At 34.6% G+C, this 26303-nt stretch overlaps 1 protein-coding gene across 7 annotated transcripts in view; it reads right to left on the bottom strand.

Annotated features, from left to right (window-relative positions):
- The window catches only part of Snup (snurportin-1), a 73723-nt gene that overhangs the window by 7706 nt on the left and 39714 nt on the right, over nucleotides 1-26303 (bottom strand). For 3 of the 7 annotated variants that reach the window (XM_081747933.1, XM_081747941.1, XM_081747946.1), the window contains exons 5-8: nucleotides 25871-26008; nucleotides 12796-12981; nucleotides 9590-9997; nucleotides 5719-5865 (exon numbers count right to left, since the gene is read on the bottom strand). In XM_081747933.1, the coding sequence (XP_081604059.1) occupies nucleotides 5773-5865; nucleotides 9590-9997; nucleotides 12796-12981; nucleotides 25871-26008 (825 nt within the window). In that variant the 3' untranslated portion in view covers nucleotides 5719-5772. Of the gene's footprint in view, nucleotides 1-5718; nucleotides 5866-9589; nucleotides 9998-12795; nucleotides 12982-25870; nucleotides 26009-26303 lie in introns of those variants that run through there. The other 4 variants (XM_081747928.1, XM_081747926.1, XM_081747953.1 and 1 more) reach the window with 4 other exon arrangements.

Here is a 26303-nt window from a genome sequence, read left to right as displayed (position 1 = left end):
GCTTAGTGATAGAGCGTTTAACTCTAGTGCATGGAGTCCTTGGTTCAATCCCAGCTCGCACCAAGTGAGCAATATGGTGGACAAACACCGTGTACATGGTTTCCTCGGGGTTCTCCTGTTTCCTCCCACTTTCTTCATTCCACAATTTCATTCATATCTCATCATTACCATCTCCTTTAGTCTAACTGGCATAACCGTGGGAAGTAAAACTTAGAGATTTCATTTCATACAGCAAAGAAGAGGCAGGAGAGGAAAGAAGGTGAATTACTTTCAGTGTAGATTGTACTATTGTTTTCAGACATATCTGTGTGCCGTTAAATAACAGTGTAAGAACTGGCTGTGATCCTCTGATCTGTCCAATAACACTCTATCCATTGTGACTACCTGGCAATACTGTGTCCTATTTCCTATTACTACCTACCACGTGACCCACATGGTCAAGGATCTTTTCATATTCGTCACCGATATGCACAGGTCTCTTTCCAGAAGTGTCTATGGGTTCTCTCATTGTCGAGCATATTCTCATTCCCTCAACTCTTTTCATATTTCTTTCATTATCCACCTCCTTTAGCCTAAAAGGCAACACTGTGGAATGTTAATTTGTTTAAAACAACTCTGGGAGGATAAATTACCAACTCTTCTCGAGATATCTACCTTCTTAATACAATTTTTCCCTTTTTTGTTACCCAGTGTTGTTACTTCCATGTGTCATCACCACCCATACATTGTCAAGATTCTGTTGTTCGTTACGTGGGAGAGGGAAGAGAGGTACATGGTAACTTAGTTGTGGTGTGCACCTATATGGCAAGGGGTCTCACTTTAGATCCACGACCAAATGAGCTTGTAATGAAGAACATTGTTTCAATTGTTTTTTTTTATTTTTTATTTTTCATTTTCTCGCAAATCCTCATTACACCAATTCTTCCAAAATCATTAAATATTACTATTGTCTGTCTCTTTTAGCACACAGGTCATGATTGTGGGTCTTGAACCTGCAGATGTAATGATTTTATTGAATTTTATCCACTACATTCAGTCCCCATATATTTATGCAACCACGCACAACACATCAGAAATCCTTCGCCATCATGATTCTATTTAAAATATCTATGATCTGTCAACAACTTCTTGTTACTTGATGGGGCGTTGTTCCATATGTTATGAATCGAACCCATCTTTCCTAACGGAAGATCCGGGACCACTACTTCCTGTTAGGAACTCCCTTGCGCCACCACTGAACGGATCAGAATCATGCATTTCTGGACACAGCACATTACAAGTCTAAGACAATTACATGCTACCTCAGCTCAATGGCTAATAATTTTGAAGATATTCGTCCCCAAAGTTAATTTTTCCATGGTTTTAGGCAGCTCTAGCTCAGAAACTATGCATGTCTGACCACAGATCCATATTAACTTTTTTTTTCCTCAATTTGATGTGAGGAATCACTTGTTTCAGTTTGTTGGTCTCATTAAAACCCTTTACATATATCATAATAAGTACTGATACGACGAAGGGCATAGGTTTGTTTTGTCTGTTTGCTACTAGTATCATTATTACTAAATTGAAGGGTAAGGGGAAAAAACAAGGAATGTCCATGTATGAGCTTTTTCGGGTACTTTGTCCTATCTGTTGGTGACTCTTGGTTCTATTTGGCTGTATATGCCATGCATGCGTAGATGTAAAAATGTCCATGTAAAAAGGGGCAAAAGATGTAACTAACCCTATTCTTTTTATGCGGTTTTCAATATTAAAACGCCGTTTTCTTGAAAACGCAGTTTTGTGACATTCCTTCTTTTTTTCTCTTACCCTTCAATTGTTTTTTGGAGTAGTAACAACGAAAATTGCAGAGATCAGACAAGATTTCTGTTACAAAAATCACAATATAATGGAGGTATAATAGAATTAATGACCTCATGATGGAATAAACGACTTAATTATAAGATTTGTATTCGTGAAATGTCTTTCAAACAATTTCTTCGCAATCACGCAGCTGCAGTCGTTCGTCTTCTAATAAGATAATTACAAGGCAGCATCCGAAAGAAACTGGACTTTTGTTCTAAAAAATAATTTATTAAGCGTTTTAATTTATTAAGCTTTTTTACAAAGTTCTTTCCGTTTCCTTCAAAGTAATCTCCATCAGATGCGATGCACTTTTCCAGTCTTCCTTCCCATTGTTTGGCTCCTGGAACTCTTCAACTTGGATATCGTTCAGTTCCATTCGCGAAGCTCTCTTTTCAGCCTCCACATCATCAAAACGCTTCCCTTTAACATTTTTATTTTTCATTCTCGAGAACAAAATACTTTTGATAAAACGGATTCTTTCAAATATGTAGGATCAATATTAACAGACAAAAATCATATTCACGAAGAAATTAAATGTCGATTAAAAGCAGGGAATTCGTGTTATTATTCAGTTCAAAATATCTTGTCGTCGCGAATTCCGTCGAGGAATTTGAAGCTTAAAATATATAAAATGATAATCATGCCTATTGTTCTATATTGTTGCGAAACATGGTCGCTTACTCTGAAAGAAGAACATAGATTGAAAGTATTTGACAACAAGATCCTGAGACGAATATTCGGACCCACGAGAAACAGGAATCGGGAATAGGAGAAACTTCATAACGAGGAACTACATAATTTATACGGTTTACCAAACATTGTTAGGGTCATCAAGTCTAGGAAGCTTAGGTGGGCAGGTCATATAGCTAGGATGGAAGACAGTAGAAACGCTTTCAAAGTCTTGACTGGAAGACCGATCGGAAAACGACCATTAGGAAGACCTAGGCGAAGATGTGAGGACAATATTAAGATGGATCTCGCAGAGATAGGAATATAAAGTAGAAACTGGATCCAGTCGGCTAAGGACAGAAGTCAGTGGAGAGCTTTTGTGAACGCGGCATTGAACCTCCGAGTTCCATAAGCCATAGAGTTAGTTAGTTATTCTCGAGAACAGAAAAAAGTCACACGGGGCTAGGTCTGGCGAATACGGAAGATGGGGAACGATAGCCCATCCCTGAGAGTCCAAATAGCGGTTTACAGATACGGCCGTGTGTGCGGGGTCATTGTCATGGTGAAGTTACCAGTAAGTTGATCGCCAGAGTTTCGGGTGTTTTCTCCGCACACCGTCCCGCAAACGTCTTACAACTTCCAAATAAAGTGCTAGTTACCAGGCCAAATTTCTGGTGCACAATTCCACGAATATAAAAAAGAAACAATGATCAGGATCTTAACATTCGATTTCACTTGTCTTGCTCTTTTTGCTCGGGGAAGTCGGGCGAGTCGGGGGTCTTCAATTGGCTAGACCCTTGCTTGGTATCAGGATCATATCCATAATACCAACTCTCATCATCTAAATGAACTTGGTCAAAATGTTTGGGTCATTTCAATCTGATTTTTCAAGTCCTGGTTCAAATTCACTTTTTTTAAAATCCCGTGAGAGCAGGCGAAGAACAAATTTAGTAGCAACGCGTCTCATTTGCAAATTTTCAGTCAAAATTCGCTTGCACGAGCCTTAACTCATTCCTGTCTGTTTTGTAATCTCGTCGATCGTGAAACGACGATCCTCGTTGCTTTTTTGCCAATTTTTTTTCAATATTTTTTGTTATTTCGACTGATAAAGGGCAAACAGAACGAACATTATCTTCAACACTCATCTCACCACGTTTAAAGCGCCCAATCCACTCGAAAACTTATGTATGGCTCATAGCATCCTTCTGGAAAGCCTATTGAAGCATTTGGTAAGCTTCCTTTGTCGATTTTCACGCAGGAAGCAAAATTTCAAGCACACTCTTTGTTCCTTTAAATCTGTCGTAACGATTTCGCAGGCGGCAAACGAGAACAGTGGACAAAAATAACACTACGATCAAATGTTAATCTCCTACGCAGACGCCTCTTGGGTAATTGATTTAGGAAGGTCTCTACTAGACTCATCTAGCGGGATAACTCTCTATTACGCCTAGGAATGGCTGCACACTTTCAATCCGGTTTCTTTTGGGTTTTCCCTTGTAAATGGATGCATTACTGCCAATTTCAGCTTAGTTCAATTCAGGGACGTTGAAGATTATTACAGTCAGCATAACTAGATTGAAAACATAATAGTTAAGACATTGCTTCATGAAATTATTAATTATAATTTTTATCATAAACTAAAACTTCAGTCAGTCGTAAGTTTCAAGAACTAAAGTCACATTTTATGTACAAGCATATACCGAAAAAAGGTTTCCATTTTAAACATGATAACACGATATAACGCACAGAAAGAAATTCTGTAAAGAAACTTTTACTACCGTGCTAAAATCACATATCCAAAATGGCAATTTATTTCTTTAATGTTGTAACCATTTGAAACTCACAGAAAGGTGTGCTCGATGCTGTAACCGTAGTTTATTTCTTTTCTTTTTAACTGAATGAAAAAGAAAAAAAGTTTTTCATGGTTTTGTTGTCTGTTCAAATTAGTAATATTTTAAGTTCTTGTTCGCAAATTTAAACTTAACAATAGAAACAATACAAAAAGCCAAGGGAAACCTCCCAGTGACTACATAAAGTGTACGCGCCTCCCTCACAGAAGATTCGGATTTGACTTCCAGTGAGAGTTCATGTGGTTTGGATCCCATGTAAAGCTATTAAGTCCAAGTATCATATAGTCTCTGTGCTGAAAGAAGTAGCCGAATTAAAAAAAAAAAAAAAGTGAAAAAGGCACGTGGTATACTACTGTCACGCATTGACAAGTATATGGGTACGCTACCCAAATAACACAAATGAATTGCATACTTGGGTTGTGAAAACTAAATCTTGCAGGAAGAAAGGGACACAAAGACTTGCCATTATTTATTTAAAAAAAAAAAATTTAAAAATAAAGACCGGGATTGAACCTAACATAAGTAGCCAAGTTCACAGTTGAACAAAGAAATCATGAAAAAAAAAAAAAACGAAAATTTCCGTTATTAAAGGACCTTTCCACCTCAAAGACTGTTTTGTCTAATGTATATATGCTTCGTATTTTACTGGGCCGGCGCCACTAGTTTAGATTTCAAAATACAGCTAGTATTGGCCCATGCCTGGTTTCGTGAAGAAAAAATTACAAATATTGTGATTAGCATATATCTAAAGGTTTCTTTCTTTGTATAGAATGTACAGACGTGGACAAATTATTAGCAATTTTAGGATTTTTCCGTGAAAATTTTAGAAAATTACAAATTAAGGAAAGAGCACGTGTGTAAACGTTTTAATATCTAAATAATTTTGTATTCCACTTCATTCTACGTACTACTACAGTAATTCAGTACTTTATATGGAAACCCTTGACTTGACATGGTCCCTGGATTCGTTTTGGCATCTGGTTTCTTAACGTATAGCGAAAGTTCTTTATTTCTGGATCACCGTGCCATACATAATTCACCACTTCTATCAGCTGGTTTCTTGAAGTTGGATTTTGTTCCGTAATTTTTTTCTTCAGGAAGGCCCACAAAGACTCTATGAGGGTTTATATCTGGGCTGTTTACAGGCCATGGAAGGACTATGACGCCCTTCTCTTTCAAAGTGTTGGAAATAGACTTAGCCTTGTGTCACGGCGCACCATCATGCATAAAAATCGGGTCCCCAGATGGAAACCATTCACGCAACTGTGGCAAAAGATGTTCTGTGATGACTTTTTGACATTGCCCTGCTTTCATGTTTCCTTCTACTACAAACTACATAGAGACGTCCTGTTCTTTTCACATTAATGCAGCCCCATACCATCACTTGTGTTGGATATTTCACACAGTCTTACACAATCTGCCTACAGATTTCGCCTTCGGTCCTCCTCATATACTTGGAGTTCTCTTCTACAGAAATTATATTCTCATCACTGAATACAACCTGTGGACAAATGACCATGTTTTAATGACTTAAAAATTACTGAAGTCCAAGTGAATAGTTAAAATTCGTTCAGTAACCAACAATACAGGCAGCCTGTACATTTGCAATCTATCAAATTACACTTAAATAATAAATCAAATGATGTATTATTACACTCAAATAACATATAAAATATCAACCTACCTTCCCCAATTACCTGCAGTTCAATCCTGATGATCTCTGGCCTATTGATACGGATTCTCCACCATCGCCGGAATCAGTTTTTGTCTTGCTGGGACGCCTAGCTTTCAGCTCTCTCTCAAATAAACGGTGATCAACCGTTCTCGATGAAACATGGACACCAGCATTTGCGAGCATTCCCTTTAGTTGTGTAGAAGTTGCTCGACGATTTTTCTTGATTCCCTTACCAGCAGTCTGTCTGCATAGGCTGATAGGGATGATTTTCGGCCGCAAATACCTTTACGTTTTGGTAACAGTGCATTCCCACGGCTTAAGTTTTGTGCAAATTTTGTAACATTAGATACACTGACTCCTACATTTCTGCTAATCTCAAACTTGGACATGCTTTTCAAGTTCAACAGAATCCGAATTATGGCTCGTTTCTTTGGAAAAACATTTTTTCTTACCCATTGCTCCAAAAGCACAGTTCACAAAATTCAAAGAATCCTCTTCAAGCAAACACACAAAATCGTACTTAAGCCACCCTACATGTACACAAGACGCTCATAAATGAGGCTTTTCACTGAACATTGTCAGCGATTTTTTCTCCAATGACGAGTTTTGTTGCCCCTGGACTTTTGCTCCATATTTCTCGTCTGGAAAACATGTATCCTTATGTTGTGTGTCAGATTACTCGACGAATCATCACTCAACTTGTCATGTAAGAATTCGTAAACAGCTTATAAGTGTCCCTCAGTGGTAACAATGTCATGTGGTGTCTTGTAAATAACTAGGTCTGTTTAACAAAATTTAGGAAATACAATAAATCAAATAATTTGCATGAATTTAAAAAAAATGCTAATAATTTGTCCACGTCTGTAGTTTTTGAATCGAAGTGATTCAGTTCAGAAATTTTCAATGTAAAACATAATTGAATTTTTCAATTTTTGTGTTTCTGTCTTATAATAGGTGGAAGCAGTAAACTCGCCTGCCTACAGTAAGCCAACTTGCGCCAGGTTATACTCTGCCAGTAGCACAGATAAAAGTTTGTTTACTGTACGCAAACGGGAATCTGCAAATAACGATGAAGGGAAAATGAGATTAGAAAGACTTACTAGAGCAAAGAAAATTGAAAATTTAGTTATTATTTCTATTTAATCTATTTAAAATTATACATACAATGAGTTACTATACAACTAAGGAAACAGCTATTCAACCCGTAACGGGACTTACGCTGAAACTTGAACGATCTTGTGTAATCCCTATGCCACTTCTTCGTAGATTATGTCTATAGTAGTGCTCGGAAATTTAAGATACACAGGTACCCGTGCTCCCGCCCGTTACGTGATGCATTGGGTTCTACCCGATTGAATGCGAGATCAGAACCGTTTGACTCGTTTGACCCGTACGACCTGTTAAGACAATAGATTCTTGAACCCGTTAGGTCTTATTTAGGCACTGCGATTGTGACGTGTCAAGGAGCAAATGATAACAGTGTCGCGGTGCATAAACAGCACCATTTAACTTAATGTTCCTTGACTCGTGCGACAATTGCGGTGCACAAATAAGGCCTTAAGACCCACTAGACTCACTATGAATCTGCACATACAAAATATAACCATCTGTTTTCCTTTTTAAAAAAGATTAATGACAAGATAACCTTTTTATACGAACGAATATCTTTGTTTCTCTATGTCCCGCACGCACTCCATGTTTATGTCAATACTATGCACATGTTTCTGCTAAGATTAATGACAAGATAACCTTTTTATACGAACGAATATCTTTGTTTCTCTATGTCCCGCACGCACTCCATGTTTATGTCAATACTGTGCACATGTTTCTGCTAAGATTAATGACAAGATAACCTTTTTATACGAACGAATATCTTTGTTTCTCTATGTCCCGCACGCACTCCATGTTTATGTCAATACTGTGCACATGTTTCTGCTTTTTTTTTTTTTTTTTTTTTTTGTAATACTCATCTTACTTATCGGCAAATACCAGTGCTAAGTAGAAGACCTGCATATATCTTGTGTGTGTCATCCTGGGTTTGATTTCAGATGGAGCATTAAGTCTTGAATAAACTTCCTAATACTATTGCTCCTGAAACAAGCGCTGAGGCCATCTCTTCTCGAACAGATATAGTGAAAGTGAGTCTCGTCTCGCTCCATAGACAACTCTATTCCTAAGTACTGTTTTGTATACTTTAAGAAGGCGGAGCTGAGAACGTTAAGCCTCAATTAATCATTTTTCAAAGTATTTTAGATCTAGAAACTGTCCTGAATGAAAAGTTATAATTATTAAGAATAAAATTATCTCCCACTATTATTTTGCGTTTATCTGAAGTATTAATAAGTTTACATGTCTTATTCTGTCTATCAGATCTATCGTGTCAAATGGTTCTATCAGGTCAAACGATTCTATACGGGTAAAAATCCAATATCGATTACAGGGCGGGCCGTACAGAATAAATTCCATTTTCCGACCATACGAGTATAATTTTACGCGACATATTACATATGTATACCTTACACACCTTTTGTTGACTTTCTATAATGATACTAGACTAATGTGTTCTAATTTCATAATTCAAAAATCCTGAGCTATTTAGGACGAAACGCCGACAAGAAAGATTAGAGAACTAAAAGCACATGGCATCTGAATCTGCAGGTCAAATGCTGCTTAAGGAACATGTTAGTTAAGAGGGGTCGTCAAACACCATCAGCAGAACGAAGACGACACTCAAAAATGTAAGCCAGGAGTGACTATATACCAGACCCATTATTTCTCTTGACAGTTGACATTGTATACTGAAATGTAAACTAAATTTCTACTAAACTGTCTTGCACGGTACGCTGTACTTCTTAGAGGCTAATGCATGTTAGACGCGTCAATTCTGGTCGACATACGTTAGCTCCTCAATTACGTCCAAGTTAGGTTCAATACTGCAAATTCACTCTACTTGGTACTCGAACTTCGAACAATACACCAAAAACACACGCTAATTATTCGATTACACAGGAGCAAGACGAAGTAGAATTATTGAGTGAATTTTAACTTCTGAAGGAGCAATATTGAAACGAAATTGTAATATTAAAAGTTTTACTCCGTTTCCTCTCTTGTAATGAAATTTTTAGTTTTACGTCTCACGTTTATGACCTGTCTACTAAAAGATTACTAATGAAAGTAAATGATTAAGAAATTATTTACGGATTGAGAATGTGGAAGGAAACGAGAGAACCACAGGAAAACTTACAGACACGATGCTGTCCATTATAAACTCTCATGGTCTGAGATCGAACCAGGGACCCCTCGCACTAAAGTTGAGCGATCTACCATTGCGCCACCGCGCTCTTGGTTTCTTCTCTTCTATACCTTTTTCCGAGCATATACCTTCTGTTTGTTTTGTTTTTAATTCATATACTTCCCAAACATGATCGATCAAGTTCCTTGCTATGTAGTTTAGATTTCAGATCTGAATGATCGATTATCAAACCAGTTTTTCGTAAGTTAAAATTTGGAACATAAATAACCATGCTAATATATAACATGAAACATTTACCTTTCCTTCTGTGCTGGTCCTTTTGCCTTTCTTTTTCTTTTCCAGTGGAAGAACCTTGTCCTTCGCCGTAAGATCAACATGATCACTTAACGCTGTATACCAGGAAGGCTTCTCATCCAAATACGACTGTGGAACACTCACATTTAACATTTCAGGAAGCATGTACGCTTTCAGCCACCCTACCAGCGGGGTTGGGCCACGAAAATAGTGAGTCTGTTTGTGGTAGAAAAGCAAACCATCTAATTGTAAATTAAATGGTAGAGGAGAATTTATCACTGACTGTAAAGTTTCTGGATCGCACTGATAGCGTGGTAGTACTTTGAATTTATACTGATTATCCTTCGACTTTTCACTTAATTCTGGTTTTTCTGATACTTTTGTCTGAAGCCAGAAAAATCTGAATTCAGTCTGGAAAAGGAAAAGAAAATAACATTATTACTTTTTAAATTTTTCATTCAATGATACAAATAAAACAGCGAAAAACACATTTAATATGGAAGGAAATGTGTGGTGCATTAGACTTTTAATAATTATCATACTATCTATCAATGTATTTAAAGAAAATACAGAAATAAACGCTGATTGCGAAAAGAACATGAAATGACATTAAAAAATAAGTGAAGTTAGAAAGGTTAAGAATACAGGATAAAACTAACAAAAGTGGTTTCGACAATTGAACGTCTGTGTATATACCAACTCCAAAATGAGCCTATCATTCACCAAAGTAATTTTTCAGCTGGAAAATATATAAAATTGTTCTATCATATGATAGACAAAGTTCACACTCGTCATTCTATAAGCTTCTATAACACACAATGTTTCGACACACTTCGGTTCCTCCCACAAGTGCCCGAAGGATACGAGGAAGAAAAAACACGTGGAGGAGGGGTTCATGGACAGCACCTACGTTTCGAAATCAAGTATCGCTAAAAGCAAGTTCAAAGCACAAGAGGACCGCATCACGTCAATATGTATCCTTTACATAGCAGTAATCAGTCTTGTCCACATAGTTGCCAGTTCGTTTTCAAGGACTTTTACCTGTAAAATTTTGAGCTTTTAGAATTTTAACTTCTTTAAACTTCCACTTTAATGAAGAGATAACAGTACGTTGCACCTTTCTTTTTCCATTATAACAAAAGAGAAGCACTTAATTACTGCATGCTGGAGAAAAAAATTGATGTTCAATAATCAAGGATGATAATCACTCGACAGGAAAGAAAGAGAACAAATTGGTAGACGCAATGAGTTTTCTAGTTCGAACGAATTGTTCGTAGAGTTATTAGAGTAATGTTCGACAAAATTGTTTTAATGAGAATTTAATATTATTAGCATTAGCAATACCTGTTCTGAAAATGCAGTAGTTAAGACTTTGTGGAACAAAATTATCAGTTAGAATGTATACGTAAACTAAAACTTCAGGGTATTTTTAGAGCTAAATATACGTTTTATGTAGAAGTTACGCGGAACAAGTGTATTTATCTATATACATAGCATTTATTAAGGTCTTTAAAATACATACCATTTATTAAGGCCTTTAAAATTTGACCGGAAGAATATTAAATACCCAAGTTTCCTATTTTAAATATATTGACGCGATATAAAGAAAGACAGAATAAATTCTATAAATAATAAACTTGTACTACCGTTAAACTAAAATCATAGCTAAAGTGGCCATTTGTGGCTTTAATTTTGTAGACTGAACTTATATTAGGTTCTAATAGAAAATCTGAAGCTCTCAATAAAATGTTTCCGGAACAAAAATTATATGTACAACGTAAATGAAATGTAATACTAGAACAAATACAGGTTTATATCTGTTTGCTGGTTTATGATACTTTTTTCTTGTCAGCCAGTTTGAGATTAGGCAACTTATGCAATACACATGACAAGATGTATAAATTTCAGGAACTTTATAAGGTAACATGACCCTTCTGATGTACTGAATGGCGTAACTCACACTTCCTGGCTACTAGTGAAATTACAATTTGAAAGCTAATAAAGATAGCCAGCACCGAACTGAACATAGGATTCTGAGAGGAAAATGTTGTAAAGACATATTTTTTTTAATCTAATTTAACCCAATAGAGGAAAACAAAGGTGACACCAGAATATGAAAATCATAAAAGTCCAAAAAAGCGAAACTTTCCTATTTTTTTAAACGGCTTTTTATGAGAAAAAAACTCCATTCCGAAAATAAGTCAGTTTTTTATCACTATGTTCTATTAATATATCGTTTGATTTACACAAAACTTCAATCTCATTTCAATCGTGTACGTCTTTATTTTAAAATTCTCTTGATACATTACAAATTAGTTTTTAATATTCCTAGCATGCTCCTTACTTCAGGTTGCTGTATTCGTTTTTGTAATGCTCATACATATAAATTGTTACATAAATACAAAGTCTAATTCAACTCAGTATTCAATTACTCCCTCCTCGTACATCTCCTCTTACACTCTTTTAGGCGCCATGGATTCGGAACGACGTGTGAATGACAGTGAATGTTTAAATAGTAAATGTGAACTTTTTCCAACGTATGTTGAATGACATTTCTTGTATGATATTTCTATTATTCCATTATATTATTCTCCTATGCGTAAGTACGTACAATACACTACGTAACTATCAAGGTTGCAGGGAAGGTGTTAAACCAAGCAACTAGTAGCGATAAATGGGATCTTGCAGTATAACTGTCCGTACCATAAAGTTTCGTAATACACTTCACGGGCATTATAAATTAAATTTGGTATTATTTACTTCAACTGTCCTCCACATCTCTTGGAGCATTCGTTAAGCATCAGTCAACTCAACTGCGTTAATTTTCCTCAAACTCTAAATATAGTTAAAAGACGAAAAGAAAACCAAAGTGATAGGAAAAAAAAAAAATAAAAAATAGGAGAATATTTGGTTGAAAGATTTACGTTATTTTAGAAAAGTTAAACATCCTTCATATGATATACATAAAAGTGGAGTTTGCTTTAATCTGCACTTGAGGTTTGAGAAATACCGATGTGGTTGATCAAAAATTAACAAATTCTAAGGAGATGTGAAAGATAATTACACAGCTTACTTTAATCTGACTTGGTGCTTTTTAAAAAGTATCAAACATGTAATTAGTAATTTTCACTTAAAAGGAAAAAAGAAATATCACATTTCCATTAAAGTAACTTTTTGTAAAACTGCTTTCTCGCTGACGGCTTACTTACATCACAATTCAACACAGGATGACTTCCCCACGATAAGACGTCCAAAATATAATATGTTTGATCAACTTGACTCCATATACAGTCTAATATTGTATGCTGCTTGGCGAAAACCATGCATCCTCCTGGCAGTAATGAGGAAAATGATGTATAACTATAACCAGCTTTGTTGAATGCACTTGTTTTGCCCTGTAAAGATAATATATAATTCAAAAGTAATCAATCACATTAGAGTTTAAACTAGCTTCTACTATTCGATTAGACTGACACTTGTTTGTACCGTCCGTCTTCGTGCTACGATAACACTCGCAAAATTTAGCCGATTTTAATGAATCCTGTATGTATCCTTCTCCAACCTTCCAAAATTAACTTATTGTTTGTAGCTGAAATTACCTAAGAATGAGGGGCTAAAATCCACCCTACGCTGGAATTTTGCACATATACATGTAATGTAATGATAAACAATTTTCCAGTATAACTTACGTACAATTATTTTATTTTAATATAATATAATCTACACATTTCACGGGGATTACCGATCATTCCCATTGTTTACGGTAGAAATCAGTCGAGAATATGTGATAAACGGGGATATGTTCCCTCAAACTTAGTTTTCTTATTTTAATAATACGATATGAAAATAATTTTACCCGATAATTTTCGCCTAATATATTCAGTTTTGACGCATGATGATATATATTTTCTTTGAGGCTTCCATCAATCAATGAAAAATGAAGGAATAAATTTACCTTCACATTTTATTACTTTTTCTTTCTTTCTTTCTTTTTTTAAATTATTCGATTTTGATACATCTTGTATTTTACTTGAGATTTCGTAATTTCCACTGCTTGGGTTTAAAATCACTAGAAGATAAAGAATGAATTTAACGGGTAATGTTCGTAAGTTCTAAAATTTTGTTATGCACTTCAGGACTTTTGCATTTTAGCGCTTGCACCATTTAGACTAGCGAATGTAGTTGATTTTAAAGACTTTTGCACTCACTTGCCTTAGTTCTGAAATTCGCCACCACTATACGAAACTGCGACAGTCCAGTAGTTGGCACAACGCTGTTACGAATTATATTTCTTTTATATTTCTCTTATTACATATTTTATTTAATTCAAACTATAACAGATATACCGGCAGTTTATTAGTAAACTAAAACTATTGTTATCTGCAGGTGGCGAATAATTTCATTTTGATCATCCCTTTTAATTTATACATGTATTTAGTATAAATTATAAGGGATGACCAAATAAAACCCGTTCAGCACCCCTTGTAGGAATAGTTGATGATATAGGATTGTATTGATATGCATATTTGTAGCATTAGTTTAGTGATCATTAGGAAACCTTCCTGTCTTTGCAGGAATAAGGTTTGAACCACGGCATTCACTACCTCAAATCCGTACAAGTTGGATCACCGGGAGCCGTAGTCCAGTCTCTTGAGTGCAGAAGGATATTAACCGGAAGAGGTGTTCTGTCAGATGAAAGAAGTTATGGAGATGTATGTGCACAAAAGACGATCATCAGGGATTGGGCACGAATGTTTCGCACACGCCGAACAACTAGCGATTTTTCCTGTGCCGGTCGACTGATCATAACTGTACTGCGATGGATGAGTGTATTGACAACAACAGAAGTGTGAGTATCCGAGTGATAGCTACAGAAATGAATATGAGCTATGGAACAACACAAACAATAGTAAAGGTCCTGAGGTATCGCCGTATGCATAGTGGGCGCCACGGATAGTTACGGAGACACCAAAGCAACAGCAAATCAGTGCATCTCTTCAACATTTGATGCATTATCACATAGAAGGGCACGACTTTTTAGCGGATGGATCATAGTGCCACCACTTTGAACCAAGTTCCAAATCCGCCAGTATATACTGGAAGCATCCATCGTCGCCACGCCCCAAGAAGTTCAGGTGTCAAAGTCATAGTACCCGTGTTGTTTGACTGCAGAGAGCCATTACTGCTCGATTTCAACCCACTAGGAAAGTCCACCAATGCCATATGCTGCATTGATCCGTCTTCGGTAAGTTCGATTTTGATACAATATGATATACATTATCTTTCAGGTTCTGAAAGAGCTAAAATCTGTGAAGAATGAAACAGTAAAATACCCCGACTTCTACCAAGAAGCTGCATCATAATTTTCGCAAAAGAAAGAAAAAAAAATGCAATATGGTACATAGTTGGAAAACGCGGTTTTAAACCCTTTAAAAGTCGTGGACCCCCCCCCTTTTTTTTTTTTTTTTTTTTTTTTTTTTTTTTTTTTTTTTTTTTTTTTTTTTTTTTACGCCTGTAAAATATTCTTTCACTGATGCTTTAAGCTCTCCGTCTGAACAAAATCGAAAACCATCCAGATATTTTTTCAGCTGCATGTAGGGATGCGAACACCTGATCTAAGGAAACCAATTCCATGAATGCCATTCATTCTAGTAGTAGATCCATTGACACACTATTTTTTGCCTTATAACTAAATTTTATTGTCTTCGTTGAATTTTGGAATTTTCGACCGTTTTCTACAAAGTAGTTTATAAAATATTTCAAACGATTTCTTCTATTTATCAGTAAAGGACGAAACAACCTATTTAAACTCATTTTTAAACACCAAATCCTCTGTCGCTGTGAATTCAATAATTTACAAAGAATGAAAAACTGATCTGACTGGACCGGGACCCCAACCAGGGATCTCCGGCATACCGTACAGAAGCGTTAACTACTACGCCACCCAGTCCGCTTCCCAGAGCAGCCAAATACTCTCCCACTCCTGCAACCGTCAAAAAGGTGTTCTCAATATATGGGCACTAGAATGTCCAAGCACAGTAGCCAGGCTGTGGTACAAGCCATGTGGTCTGAGTGGATAGCACTGACTGCACGACTGGAAGAGTATTTGGCTGCTCTGGCAAGTGGACTGGGTGGAATAGTGGTTAACGCATCGGTACGGTATACTGGAGACCCCGGGTTCGGGTCCCGGTCCAATCAGATCACTTTTTTTTTTACGCTTTATTTCTTCTATTATTATTTGTAAGGTTGATCGAAGATATTACCAATTTTTACGTTCGCCTACACAAGTAGGAATACACTCCAGGCCCGTAAAAGCATTTTAAGGGAAAATGACATAATAGAAAAGGTGTTACGGTGTTATTTCAAAAGATAAGATATTTATTTAAAAAGACATGATTATTGACGTCTATAACATCCAATTAGCAGAGTACAGTTAAATTTAGATAGAGGAATTTTAAATAAAAGATGGGATAATTTAATGAAGCCTATTTCAAATTTAGATGAGATTTCAATGTACATGAGAAGAAATAAAATTAATAAAGCATATGCTACTGGCGATATGTAAGCCATAAGATTCTTTCCATGGATTTTGAAAACAGCTAGAAGAATGTTGCTGTAAAGTATGTTTAACTATTTCTTATGTATTTAAGTTTTTATATTAACTATTATTATTGTTTATTATTATTACTATTATGATTCGTTTCACAATTTTACACGTGTAATACCTTCTTCTTCTTCTTCTTTTTTTTTATCTATCTACTGTTCTCTGACAAATGTATCGTAAAAAGCTGAAAGATAAGAAACTAATATGTATACGATACAACGATAACGTTGTATATTGTTTATTTCGTTTGTAATATGAGCAGCCATGCGTACGCAATTGTTATTTAATAGAAGAAGAAAAAAGTACTTCATAGACCGATATAGATATCTTGTTTGTGCGTTGCTATGGTGATGTTAGCAGTTGTCAAAGAAATGTTTATACAATATAATTGTGAGTATCGCTATACTTGTTACACGTATAATGTTGAATACGTTACGTGCGTCAAAATACGTTATTATCGTCAAAATATAGTTTTATGCATTCTAAACTGGTGTATATTTATTGACAATATCTTTAGTTTACGTAATAACAAAAAAAAAAAAAAAAAAAAAAAAAAAATATAAACTGTGGACAATATATAAGGTAACGTTATATATTTATGGTGGTTTAGACTCCAGGACCTTGGTTTAATCTGAAGGATAGTAAGATTACCCAAGATAGTTTTCATGTTATTATGTAATCCGTGAGTGATTAATACCTGTTAAAGCATGGAAAACAGAATAGAAAAAAGTGAAGTGATTTCAGAAATACTAACTTCTGAATTTCAGCAATTTATGCAACAAATAAAAGACCTAATTGAAAGCAAATTGGAATCCCAAAGTAGTCAATTATCAGGTAAATTTGACAATCAATTGTCAAGTCAATTAGAACCAGTGACAAGTAAATTAAAACAGTTAGAGCAAACCAGAACAGCTAAATTAGAATCTCATAGCCATAAATCTGATCAAATAAGTAAATTTGAACAATTAGAACAAAATCACATTGCTAGATTTGAACAACTGGAACGAACTCACAGTGCTTGATTTGACGATTAGAACAAAATCACAGTGCTAGTTTTGAAGGATTAGAATAAAATTACAATGCCAAATCTGAGCAATTGTAGCAACTTCTAAGAAACAAGTTTAATGAAATTGAAGAACGATCTGCTCAAACTTGTGAATTGCAGCGGGAATTCTTGACTTTCAAGAATAGACACCAGAATGATAATGAAACTGATCAGAATCTTCACAATAGAGAAACTGTCCCAGAAACATCTCAAGTGGACAATACACCTGTAATAATTGTGCAGTAGTATAGTCACGGAATCACACTAGATGGAACAGCAAGGATTGACACCAGTACGGAACTCGAAAGTGAACTAGAAAACGACAGAGCACATATACCGTCCAGAAAACTTAAGTATTCAAAACCTAATCTAATTAAAGTTAAGCCTGCAAAATTACCGGTAAAGTTTAGTGAGATTAAAGAATTTACAAAATTTAGAGATAGAGTAGATGATATTTCCGTTAGTACATTTATTGAGAAATTTGAGGAAGGATGTGACTTAGTTGATATCGATAAGTCTAATTTTCTTAAAATTTTGCATCATGGGTTACTTCCACCATGTTCAACGTGGTACATGGCAATTAGGTCTAGACTACGTACTTATGAAGATTTTAAAAGCATTTTGTTGACAAATTATGAAAATGATTTTATTCTAGCTAATCGTGACGCCCAAATTCGGAACAAAAAGTGTGACAGTCGTGTGGATCACAGTATTATGGAATTCGTTATCAATACTTACAATGAATTAAAACAACTCAACCCATTCCAACCCGATTCCAAAATTATTGTATCTATTGGGATTTTATTATCGTATAAATTATAGCAAACATTGCTTTCTTCACAGTGTATGAATTTTAATCATCTATTGTTAATTGTTCAAAATTTTAAAAATCAGATGTCTATTCAGTATAGTGGAAGTAAGAACGTACGCAGTAATCCTAATAATACATTTCCAATACGTAATATCAGCATAAAACCAAATACAAATACTAAAAAATATAATTCCACATTAAATGGTAATGTAGTTCGAAATAATGTAAACAATAACAGTGATTTTAGAAATAACAGGTACAGAAAACATAGGTACCCTCAGTTTAATACAGCTAACGGTAATAGGTTTGGTACTAACCGAAATAAGATAGATGACAAGACTTTTTATAGTAGAAGGCAAGCAAATAATGAATCGAATTCTCCACGTAATATTGCACAAGATTGTGTTAAACTACAGCAATGCTTAAAATTAATTATATAATATCGACTAAAGACGGCGTTATACACTTTTTACTACGTATTTAACTATTAATCAGTGTCACAAGAAACACTATCAGTATAAAACTAATTTCAAGAGCACATCGTCTATTACAAGCTACATTCCACAAACTTTCTGGAATATCTCAGTGTTCTACTTCTTTCTTCTACTTCCTTTTATAACAAGGACATGTGCACAAATTCATAACAGATTCTGTCTTCATAGAAACACACGTTTATCTTAATAAAGAAATATTCCAAATCCATAGTATATAGAACATACACTCAAAACTAGGTTCTGTTTTAAAAGAATTTTTTATCAACAGCTCACCCCCTTCAATTAAAAAGTTACCAAATAAATTTTCAAAATCAAATCTTCAGTCGTAAACCTAACCTAACTTAACCGATAATAATATATTCATACGTAATCTAACCTAACAAGTCAGTAAAAGGCCGCATAAATTCTCCCGTACGATGTCAAGAAACCTCATCCCCAGTGATAAAAGATAGTTTCTACTAAGGGTGCATACATTCTCCACCATGCCTCAAGCGATACAGGACTCTATCCACCACGCCAAGTCGTACAGAACTCTCCACCATGCAAGCGATACAGGACTCTATCCACCACGCTAGGTAATACAGGACTTTTATTCAATCACCTCGCATAAAGCGGTACAAAAGACATTCACCACACCCTATACGTTACAGGGCATCACTTTGTCATCCACCATGCTAAGGTGAACTTGATTATTATGCTGATTCATTTAGGCTACAAACATTGTGATTTATCCATGGAGCTCAACCGGCTTTTCTTCTTTCTAATTGAAATAAGGGAATGTGCTTTTCATTTCCTTCCCCTACCGTCTGTCAGGAACGTAAATTCTTGTATGCGATTGCACCCAATGTTAAACTACAGCAATGTTTAAAATTAATTATATAATAGCCACTAAACACAGCGTTATACTTTTTACTATGTATTTAACTATTAATCAGTGTCACAAGAAACACTATCAGTATAAAACTAATTTCAAGAGCACATCGTCTATTACAAGCTACATTCCACAAACTTCTAGAATATCTCAGTGTTCTACTTCTTTCTTCTACTTCCTTTTATAACAAGGGCATGTGCACAAATTCTTGTAAACTGACACACGTTTCAACTAGTGACAATATCCTTCGTGTCATATGAAAAGCAAATGAAAGTGACAAGGAAACTGATTACAAATTATTAAAAGTTGAGGTACTCAAAAAGTGTTACCCAAAGCTAACTTAAACAACGTTGATTTTTCTCACTGATTCTTAATAAGATAATTCTGTTCATTATACAATTTTAATGTGATATTAATTAAGTGTTTGTTTCTTTTTCTTTTAATTTTCGTTACGATTTATTATAATCTTTATTCTATTTCTCGACATATGAATTATGTTTTCTGATTTTATAGCAACTGCGCTCGAACGAAAAGAACATCGTTATATTGTATTTAAAATTGTAATGGCTCAAAGGTTAATAACAGCAGTGACTATTAAGAATAGAATTCCCTTATTGAACCTGAATTAAATAACTAAAATTTCATATGTTGAATGTGTCCTTTTTCTTCGTTGTTTAAATAAAATATAAATACTTATTATGAAAAAGGAATATAAGGTCCAATGAGGGTTGCGTGGCCATTTTAAATTTTTTTCAGACACCATTACCATATACATTGGTAAACTGATTTTTAAAAACGTTTAATCCCCGTTTGTAAATAGCGATATTTTTTGTTGAGTAGAGTGTGTCAATTAAAAATTTTGCAGACGTTAGCGTAAACTTATATATATATCTTCTTTCTCTTCTTTGATTTTGTCTCTTAGCATGAAAAGCCTTAATTGAATACTAATGGGTGAAAACTGCTTTGTAAGTTTAGTATCGCAAATGAACAAATTCCACATTTTAGAGCTGAAGTTTATGTTGAAGGAGTAAAATATCAAAGTTTATTTATTTATTTATTATAAGTACAAATGGTATTATACTCATTTGATAAATGCTTCTTACAATTTGATGATTTTTTTTAAATTTGAAATTTGGTAATTTTTGCAAAGTTGAGGTACCATATCTCTGGCGGAACGTTGAATAAAAATCTCTTTTTTCTTTTTATCCGTTTTTTTTTTTTTTCAGAATATACATTATGAATTTTCAAAAATTGCATGGAAAACGCATGTTTACAGCACACTCAACCATTTATTTCTAAACTAATTTGTATCATAAAAAAAAAATTAAAAAAAAAAAAAAACAACAGAAAACTGAATTATGTGCCAAGTAACATCGAAAAGGAACATTTACAAAGGCATTGTGTTTTTCAACCTATACCCTTGATTTTACACATAAATGATACAATGATATGTGTCTATGATGAGCAATCGTAGTTCCCAGAGGTTGAACAACTCAGGTCACAGAACAATATCTATATGCGATATTATTACCTTCCAGAACCTGGAATGTCATTTAAGATCGTGTGTAGGCATATATTAAAAATATTCTAAGAAAAATATAACCTCTTACAACGACTACAGGCTTATCACATAGCATTCCACAAAATCCCTCTGAAGAAATACACATGTTTGTTTGAACTGTCATTCAGATTAGAAAAAATGACAAACTTAACTTTTTCTTATTTTTATAACAGATTAATAGTTCAATATTTCTTCTTCTTCTTCTTATATATATATATATATATATATATATATATATATATATATATATATATATATATATATATATATATGTGTGTGTGTGTGTGTGTGTGTATCTGTGTGTGTGTGTGTGTGTGGAAACTGCGATTAAAATATGTCTACTGTGTAATTCAAGGTTTTTTAAAAATGGTTAAGCTGCAAATTCATGGTAATTATTAGATGCAAAAAAAGCCGGCTTTTTTGAATTGATGTTTTTTTTTTTACATAAAAAGCCGGCTTTTTTTGGGAAAAAAACGAGAATTTTGGAAATTTTGGCTTTTTTCATTTTCATGATTTTTGTATCTAAATAGCTTTCTTATAGTATATTCTATAGTTAGATAAGAATTCCACGACCTAAATGCCATATTTCGCTCTGAAATTCACCATCAAGATGGATGGAGCACATGTTTTACGAATTAAAGCTAACATGAAGAATGTAGTATTTGAGGGCAATTTTAGAGGCTATTTAACTTTTGAGTTATCGACACTTTTTTCTTCTCTAGATCATTTTAGTTTGTCATCCGTGTTTCATTTCTAAGAGCTGAGTACTCTAGCTTCTCGCGCAAAAACTTATGTTTTTCTATATATCCATCAAAGCGTACGTTTTTCAATATATCCGTCAAACCGTACTTCCACTTTTCTGTTATACTGTAGCTGTGCAACGATTTAGCGATAATCTTCCGAATACAACCTTGAAGATTATTTTATACTGAGAATCAGTGGCAGATTTAGAAGAGTATTTTGGGAGGGGGTTTTCTTACTAATGTTTAGTTTTCTAAACATTCGTATTTTTTATTTGACGGGAGCTTAAAGTTTATGAGTAAAGGCATAACTAATAGATATTTCCTTTGCTTTAGACATTCCGTAATTTTGGGGAACAGGCTTCAGTCCGAAAGACCGCTCCTCTAATCTTCACAAAATCGTCACTGCTAGTAATTAGTAATAATAACGATTTAAAAACAATAAGAAAGGAAGTCGGGCAGCTCACAGTACACGCACTATTTCTACTTCACAGATGGAATGAAGAAAAGCTTTGTCAGAATGGTCGAATGCTGGGTTAAATCCCGAACTACCCGATAGAAGCGCAAAAGCTCCACTCAGTCATGTTTGTTGTGCAGTTGTATTTATCTTAAATATATTCCGTAGGTTTTTTTTTTTTTTTTTGTATTGGTGGGGTGGGGAGAGTTCCGTAATGATATAAAGGGTGTGAGCCAAGAACATGGTAACCAACAAATTTAGAGTTATGCAGCAGATAGCCCTTCATGTATAGTCTTATGTGAAAAATCAGCTTTCAGACTTTCAAAATGGATTGTGCAGCAGAAAATCTCTTAATTTCTTAAAATAGTAAAATTGTGGGTTACCATGTTCTTGCCTCACACCCTTCATATGTTGAATCCCTCTTGTTAAAAATTCAGAAAACTTGAGGACTGAGTAAACCGTGATGGTGGTTATATAAAACTATAGAATTTCAAGAATATACAGAACCAAAAGCTCTAGATGTGCAGCCTTTAAGTGTATCATATAAATCTAAGTATTTCTCTTATGTTTTATTTTAATTTTATTTTGTTCCAAAAAGAGAGTGAAATATTTTGAAGTAAAAATACTACATAGAATTTTGCTAGTTATTTGTGTATTTTTTTTTTTTTTTTTTAAAGTATTTACTTTTAGGGTTGGCTCGTTTACACCAGCTGATTTTTTCTTTTTTCTTTTTTTTTTAAATAAACAACTGGTTTAAACCAAAAAAATAAAAGAACGAAAAATGCGAATCGTGTGAACTTCATGGTGACGTTTCCACACATCAAACAATCTGCATTAGTTTTATTTCTTTTTCGCCTTTTAATCAAGTTGTCCCACGTTCAATTCTCGGTTGAACCACAACCCTTCTTTCATGCGTAAACAAAGTAGCAGTTCAGATGCAACTTTAAGCGAGTCTTCTCCTTGATAACCTCGGTATTACGTAAGGATGTTAAGCCTGAACATACGAAACGAAACCAAATTGTATATTTCTGCATGCCTGAATGCCTGTTGTTTTATAAAGAAGCCAAGGTTGCTTAAATATATTGATAGAAATTGGCATAATTTATCGATTGCCTACGTAGCTTCCAACATTAGATTGGATTGGACTTTCAATATGTACGTACTAAATTTGTAATTTAATACCTCAGTTTTAGCGTGCTGATTATGATACGTTGACCTTTAAATTTTACATGCAAAGCAATAACAGGATTTTTCCGTTATTGTTTTACATTTAGAGTAATGACTGGATTTTCCCGATGGCTAGGGCGGGTGTTTCCCAATTTAAGAAATTTACTGACCGGATTTCTTTAAGCTTATGTGACCTCTTCCAGCATAATCCCGTTGTTGCATAATAACACCAAGGCGAAACAAACTTATTTCTGTCAATATGTAATATAAATACATAAAGCAAAATATCTAAACCCAAAAAACCTGGTTTAAGCCAAAAAAGCCTAGTTTAAACTTCCCCCCCAAAACGGGTTTTTGGCATATTCAAAAACAACCATGGTTCTTCCCAACCCTGCTTACTTTTGTATATAGGAGGTTAAAAAAATCTTATTATATGTATTGGTTAATCCTTTGGAATTCATAATGTAAATATGTTGAGAAGTAAAATTGTTTGAAATATTTTTTCGAAATTAATGGTTTATTTTCGAGGTTTTATATTATTATCGGCATCAACCACTAATTAAATGACTTTTTGTGTTATAGAGAAGCGAAACAAAATCTGCTTTATCATTTTCAAGCAGAATTTTGAAAAAAGCCCAAAATTTCCCAAGCAAAAAAGCGAAGCAGAAAAAAGTTTTTTTTTTTCAAAAAAGACGGTTTTTTTCCGAGCCCTTGCATCTCTAGTAATTATCCACTTCTTCAAAATTCGAAAGTCATATTCGATTATCAAAGTTGGAATTTTTACTATAGTTTTCTCGTATATAGATGTATATTCTGTAATAAATATCATAGTTCAACTTCGCAATCATTACTAAATTTCAACTTTTAAAAAATCATAAAAATCATACGAAGCATTACCAATGTTGTTACTCTAGCTACAGTAAGTATAGTACCATACATACTGATAATAAAAATATCATTTTGGTATTTCAGCCTTTCATTATAAACTTAAAAAATAAAAGAAAGTGGAATTAATTTACTTTCGATACTAAATTTAATAAATAATTCTCACCTATTAGGCTTTAATGATTAAAGAAGAGAAAGTGCTGAAGAGATAGTATTTGTGGCAATGTTTCTGAATAATCAGTCCTAGGATATACAAGTTGACGCTAACGTCTGCGAAGTCATTGATTGACATGCGCTGCTCAACAAAAATGGCTACCACTCACCAACGGGCTGGGAATAAAATTAAAAGAAAAAGTTTTATGCTGTCAATGTATATGACAATAGTATATTTTTAAAAAAAAGTTAAAAATAAGAATAGTCAAGCAATCCTCCCCCAATATTTTTGATCAGTTCATATGGATTGACACGAAACACAGCAGGGTGTCTACTAAAATTCCAAAATGAAATTTTGTGACTTTTTCGTGACCTTTTCTTTACCAAACCATAAAATTGCGTAACTATCTCAAGAGCGAATTTGAGTGCGAATCAGGCCGAATTTCCATGCATGTGACAGAAACGTGCTTTGCTTGCGATTTGCTAGCGTCTAAAGCCGACCATAGACATTTTTGACGCTGAATTTTGATATTTTATAGAACAAAGTTTTTCAGTCAGTATTTATATGTGTACACATTAAAAAAAAAAAAAAAAAAAAAATCGTAACCCAAAAGCTAAATTTCTTGACTTTCATAACTATTTTCTGATTTCGTGACATTCGTGACCGATAAGATACCCTGCACAGACAATATGCAGCTTTTATTGGAGTGAGGGAGCCACCTGGAAATGAAAATGAAATGCAATTTTTGAGTTTTACGTCCCACGGTTATGCCGGTTAGACTAAAGGAAACGGTGAAGATGAGAAATGAATGAAATGGTGGAATGAAGAAAGTGGGAGGAAACGGAAGAACCCCGAGAAAACCCACGAATACGATGTTTGTCAACCACAGTCCACATGGCGCGAGCTGGGATCGAACCAGGGACCCCAATCACAGGAGGTGAACGCTCTACCACTGAGCCACCGCGCCCCCGGGAACCATACTGGCTCAATGATAGAGAATTCACCTCTGATGTGAGGAGTCCTTGTTTGCACGGTCTCGTCCCGACCACGTGAGTTTGTGGTGAACAATATCGTGTCCGTGGGTTTTCTCTGAGTTCTCCCGTTTCCTTCTACATTCTTATTTCACCAATTCTTTAATATTCATTCACTTTCATTAATCATCCGTTTCCTTTAGCCTGAAAGGCATATCCGCGGGGCATAAAAAAAGAAAAAAACGATTCGTGGTGTTTTCGTGTGTAGTTTCGAGTGTTAGTGTACATAATAGGTATCCGTGTAATTTATTTCCCTTATCTATCCCCACTTATCCCCTTTTTGTTATCAGAGTCATAGAAATGCTCGTCACTCCCATTTTCATAACAAACATGTGGATTCTTGTCAATGATCAAGAACGTTTCCTTATCAAGCCTTTAAATCCACTAAATCATACGAAGAATTTTGACAAACGCACCAAACTCATATTTCACCAGATACCATCACTTAAAAAAGAATATCTTACTCTGCTCGCTACAACTAGCGATCTTCTTCCAACGGGACACAATACAAAGAACCACTGGGTTGATAAATCGTCTGGAATATCCACTAACCATTCAGATAACATCAACTGATTATCATATCCTCGTGGGCGTTGTCTGGTCTGCAACAAGAGAAACACATACTATATCAAATATTTTGAATATTTAATTTAAAATAAACTAGGACAAAGAAAATGTACGTCAGTCACGAGAAAAGTAACATTTGTATTAAAAGACGATGAAACATAGGAACAATGTCTGCTAGTAAATCATGCTATTCACAGAATTGATCCTTATTGTAGAATATTGTTTACGTAGCATGCGAAACAGACTACAACTTTATTGTCAAAACGGTACAAAACATTTTGTACGTACGTTAAGGTTTAAAAATAACGCAATCCTCATTTATGTATTACA

Source organism: Thermobia domestica, chromosome 2 (assembly GCF_964235325.1).
Source record: "Thermobia domestica chromosome 2, izTheDome1.hap1.1, whole genome shotgun sequence".
Classification (NCBI taxonomy): Eukaryota; Metazoa; Arthropoda; class Insecta; order Zygentoma; family Lepismatidae; genus Thermobia; species Thermobia domestica.
This window is presented reverse-complemented; position numbering and strand designations above follow the sequence as displayed.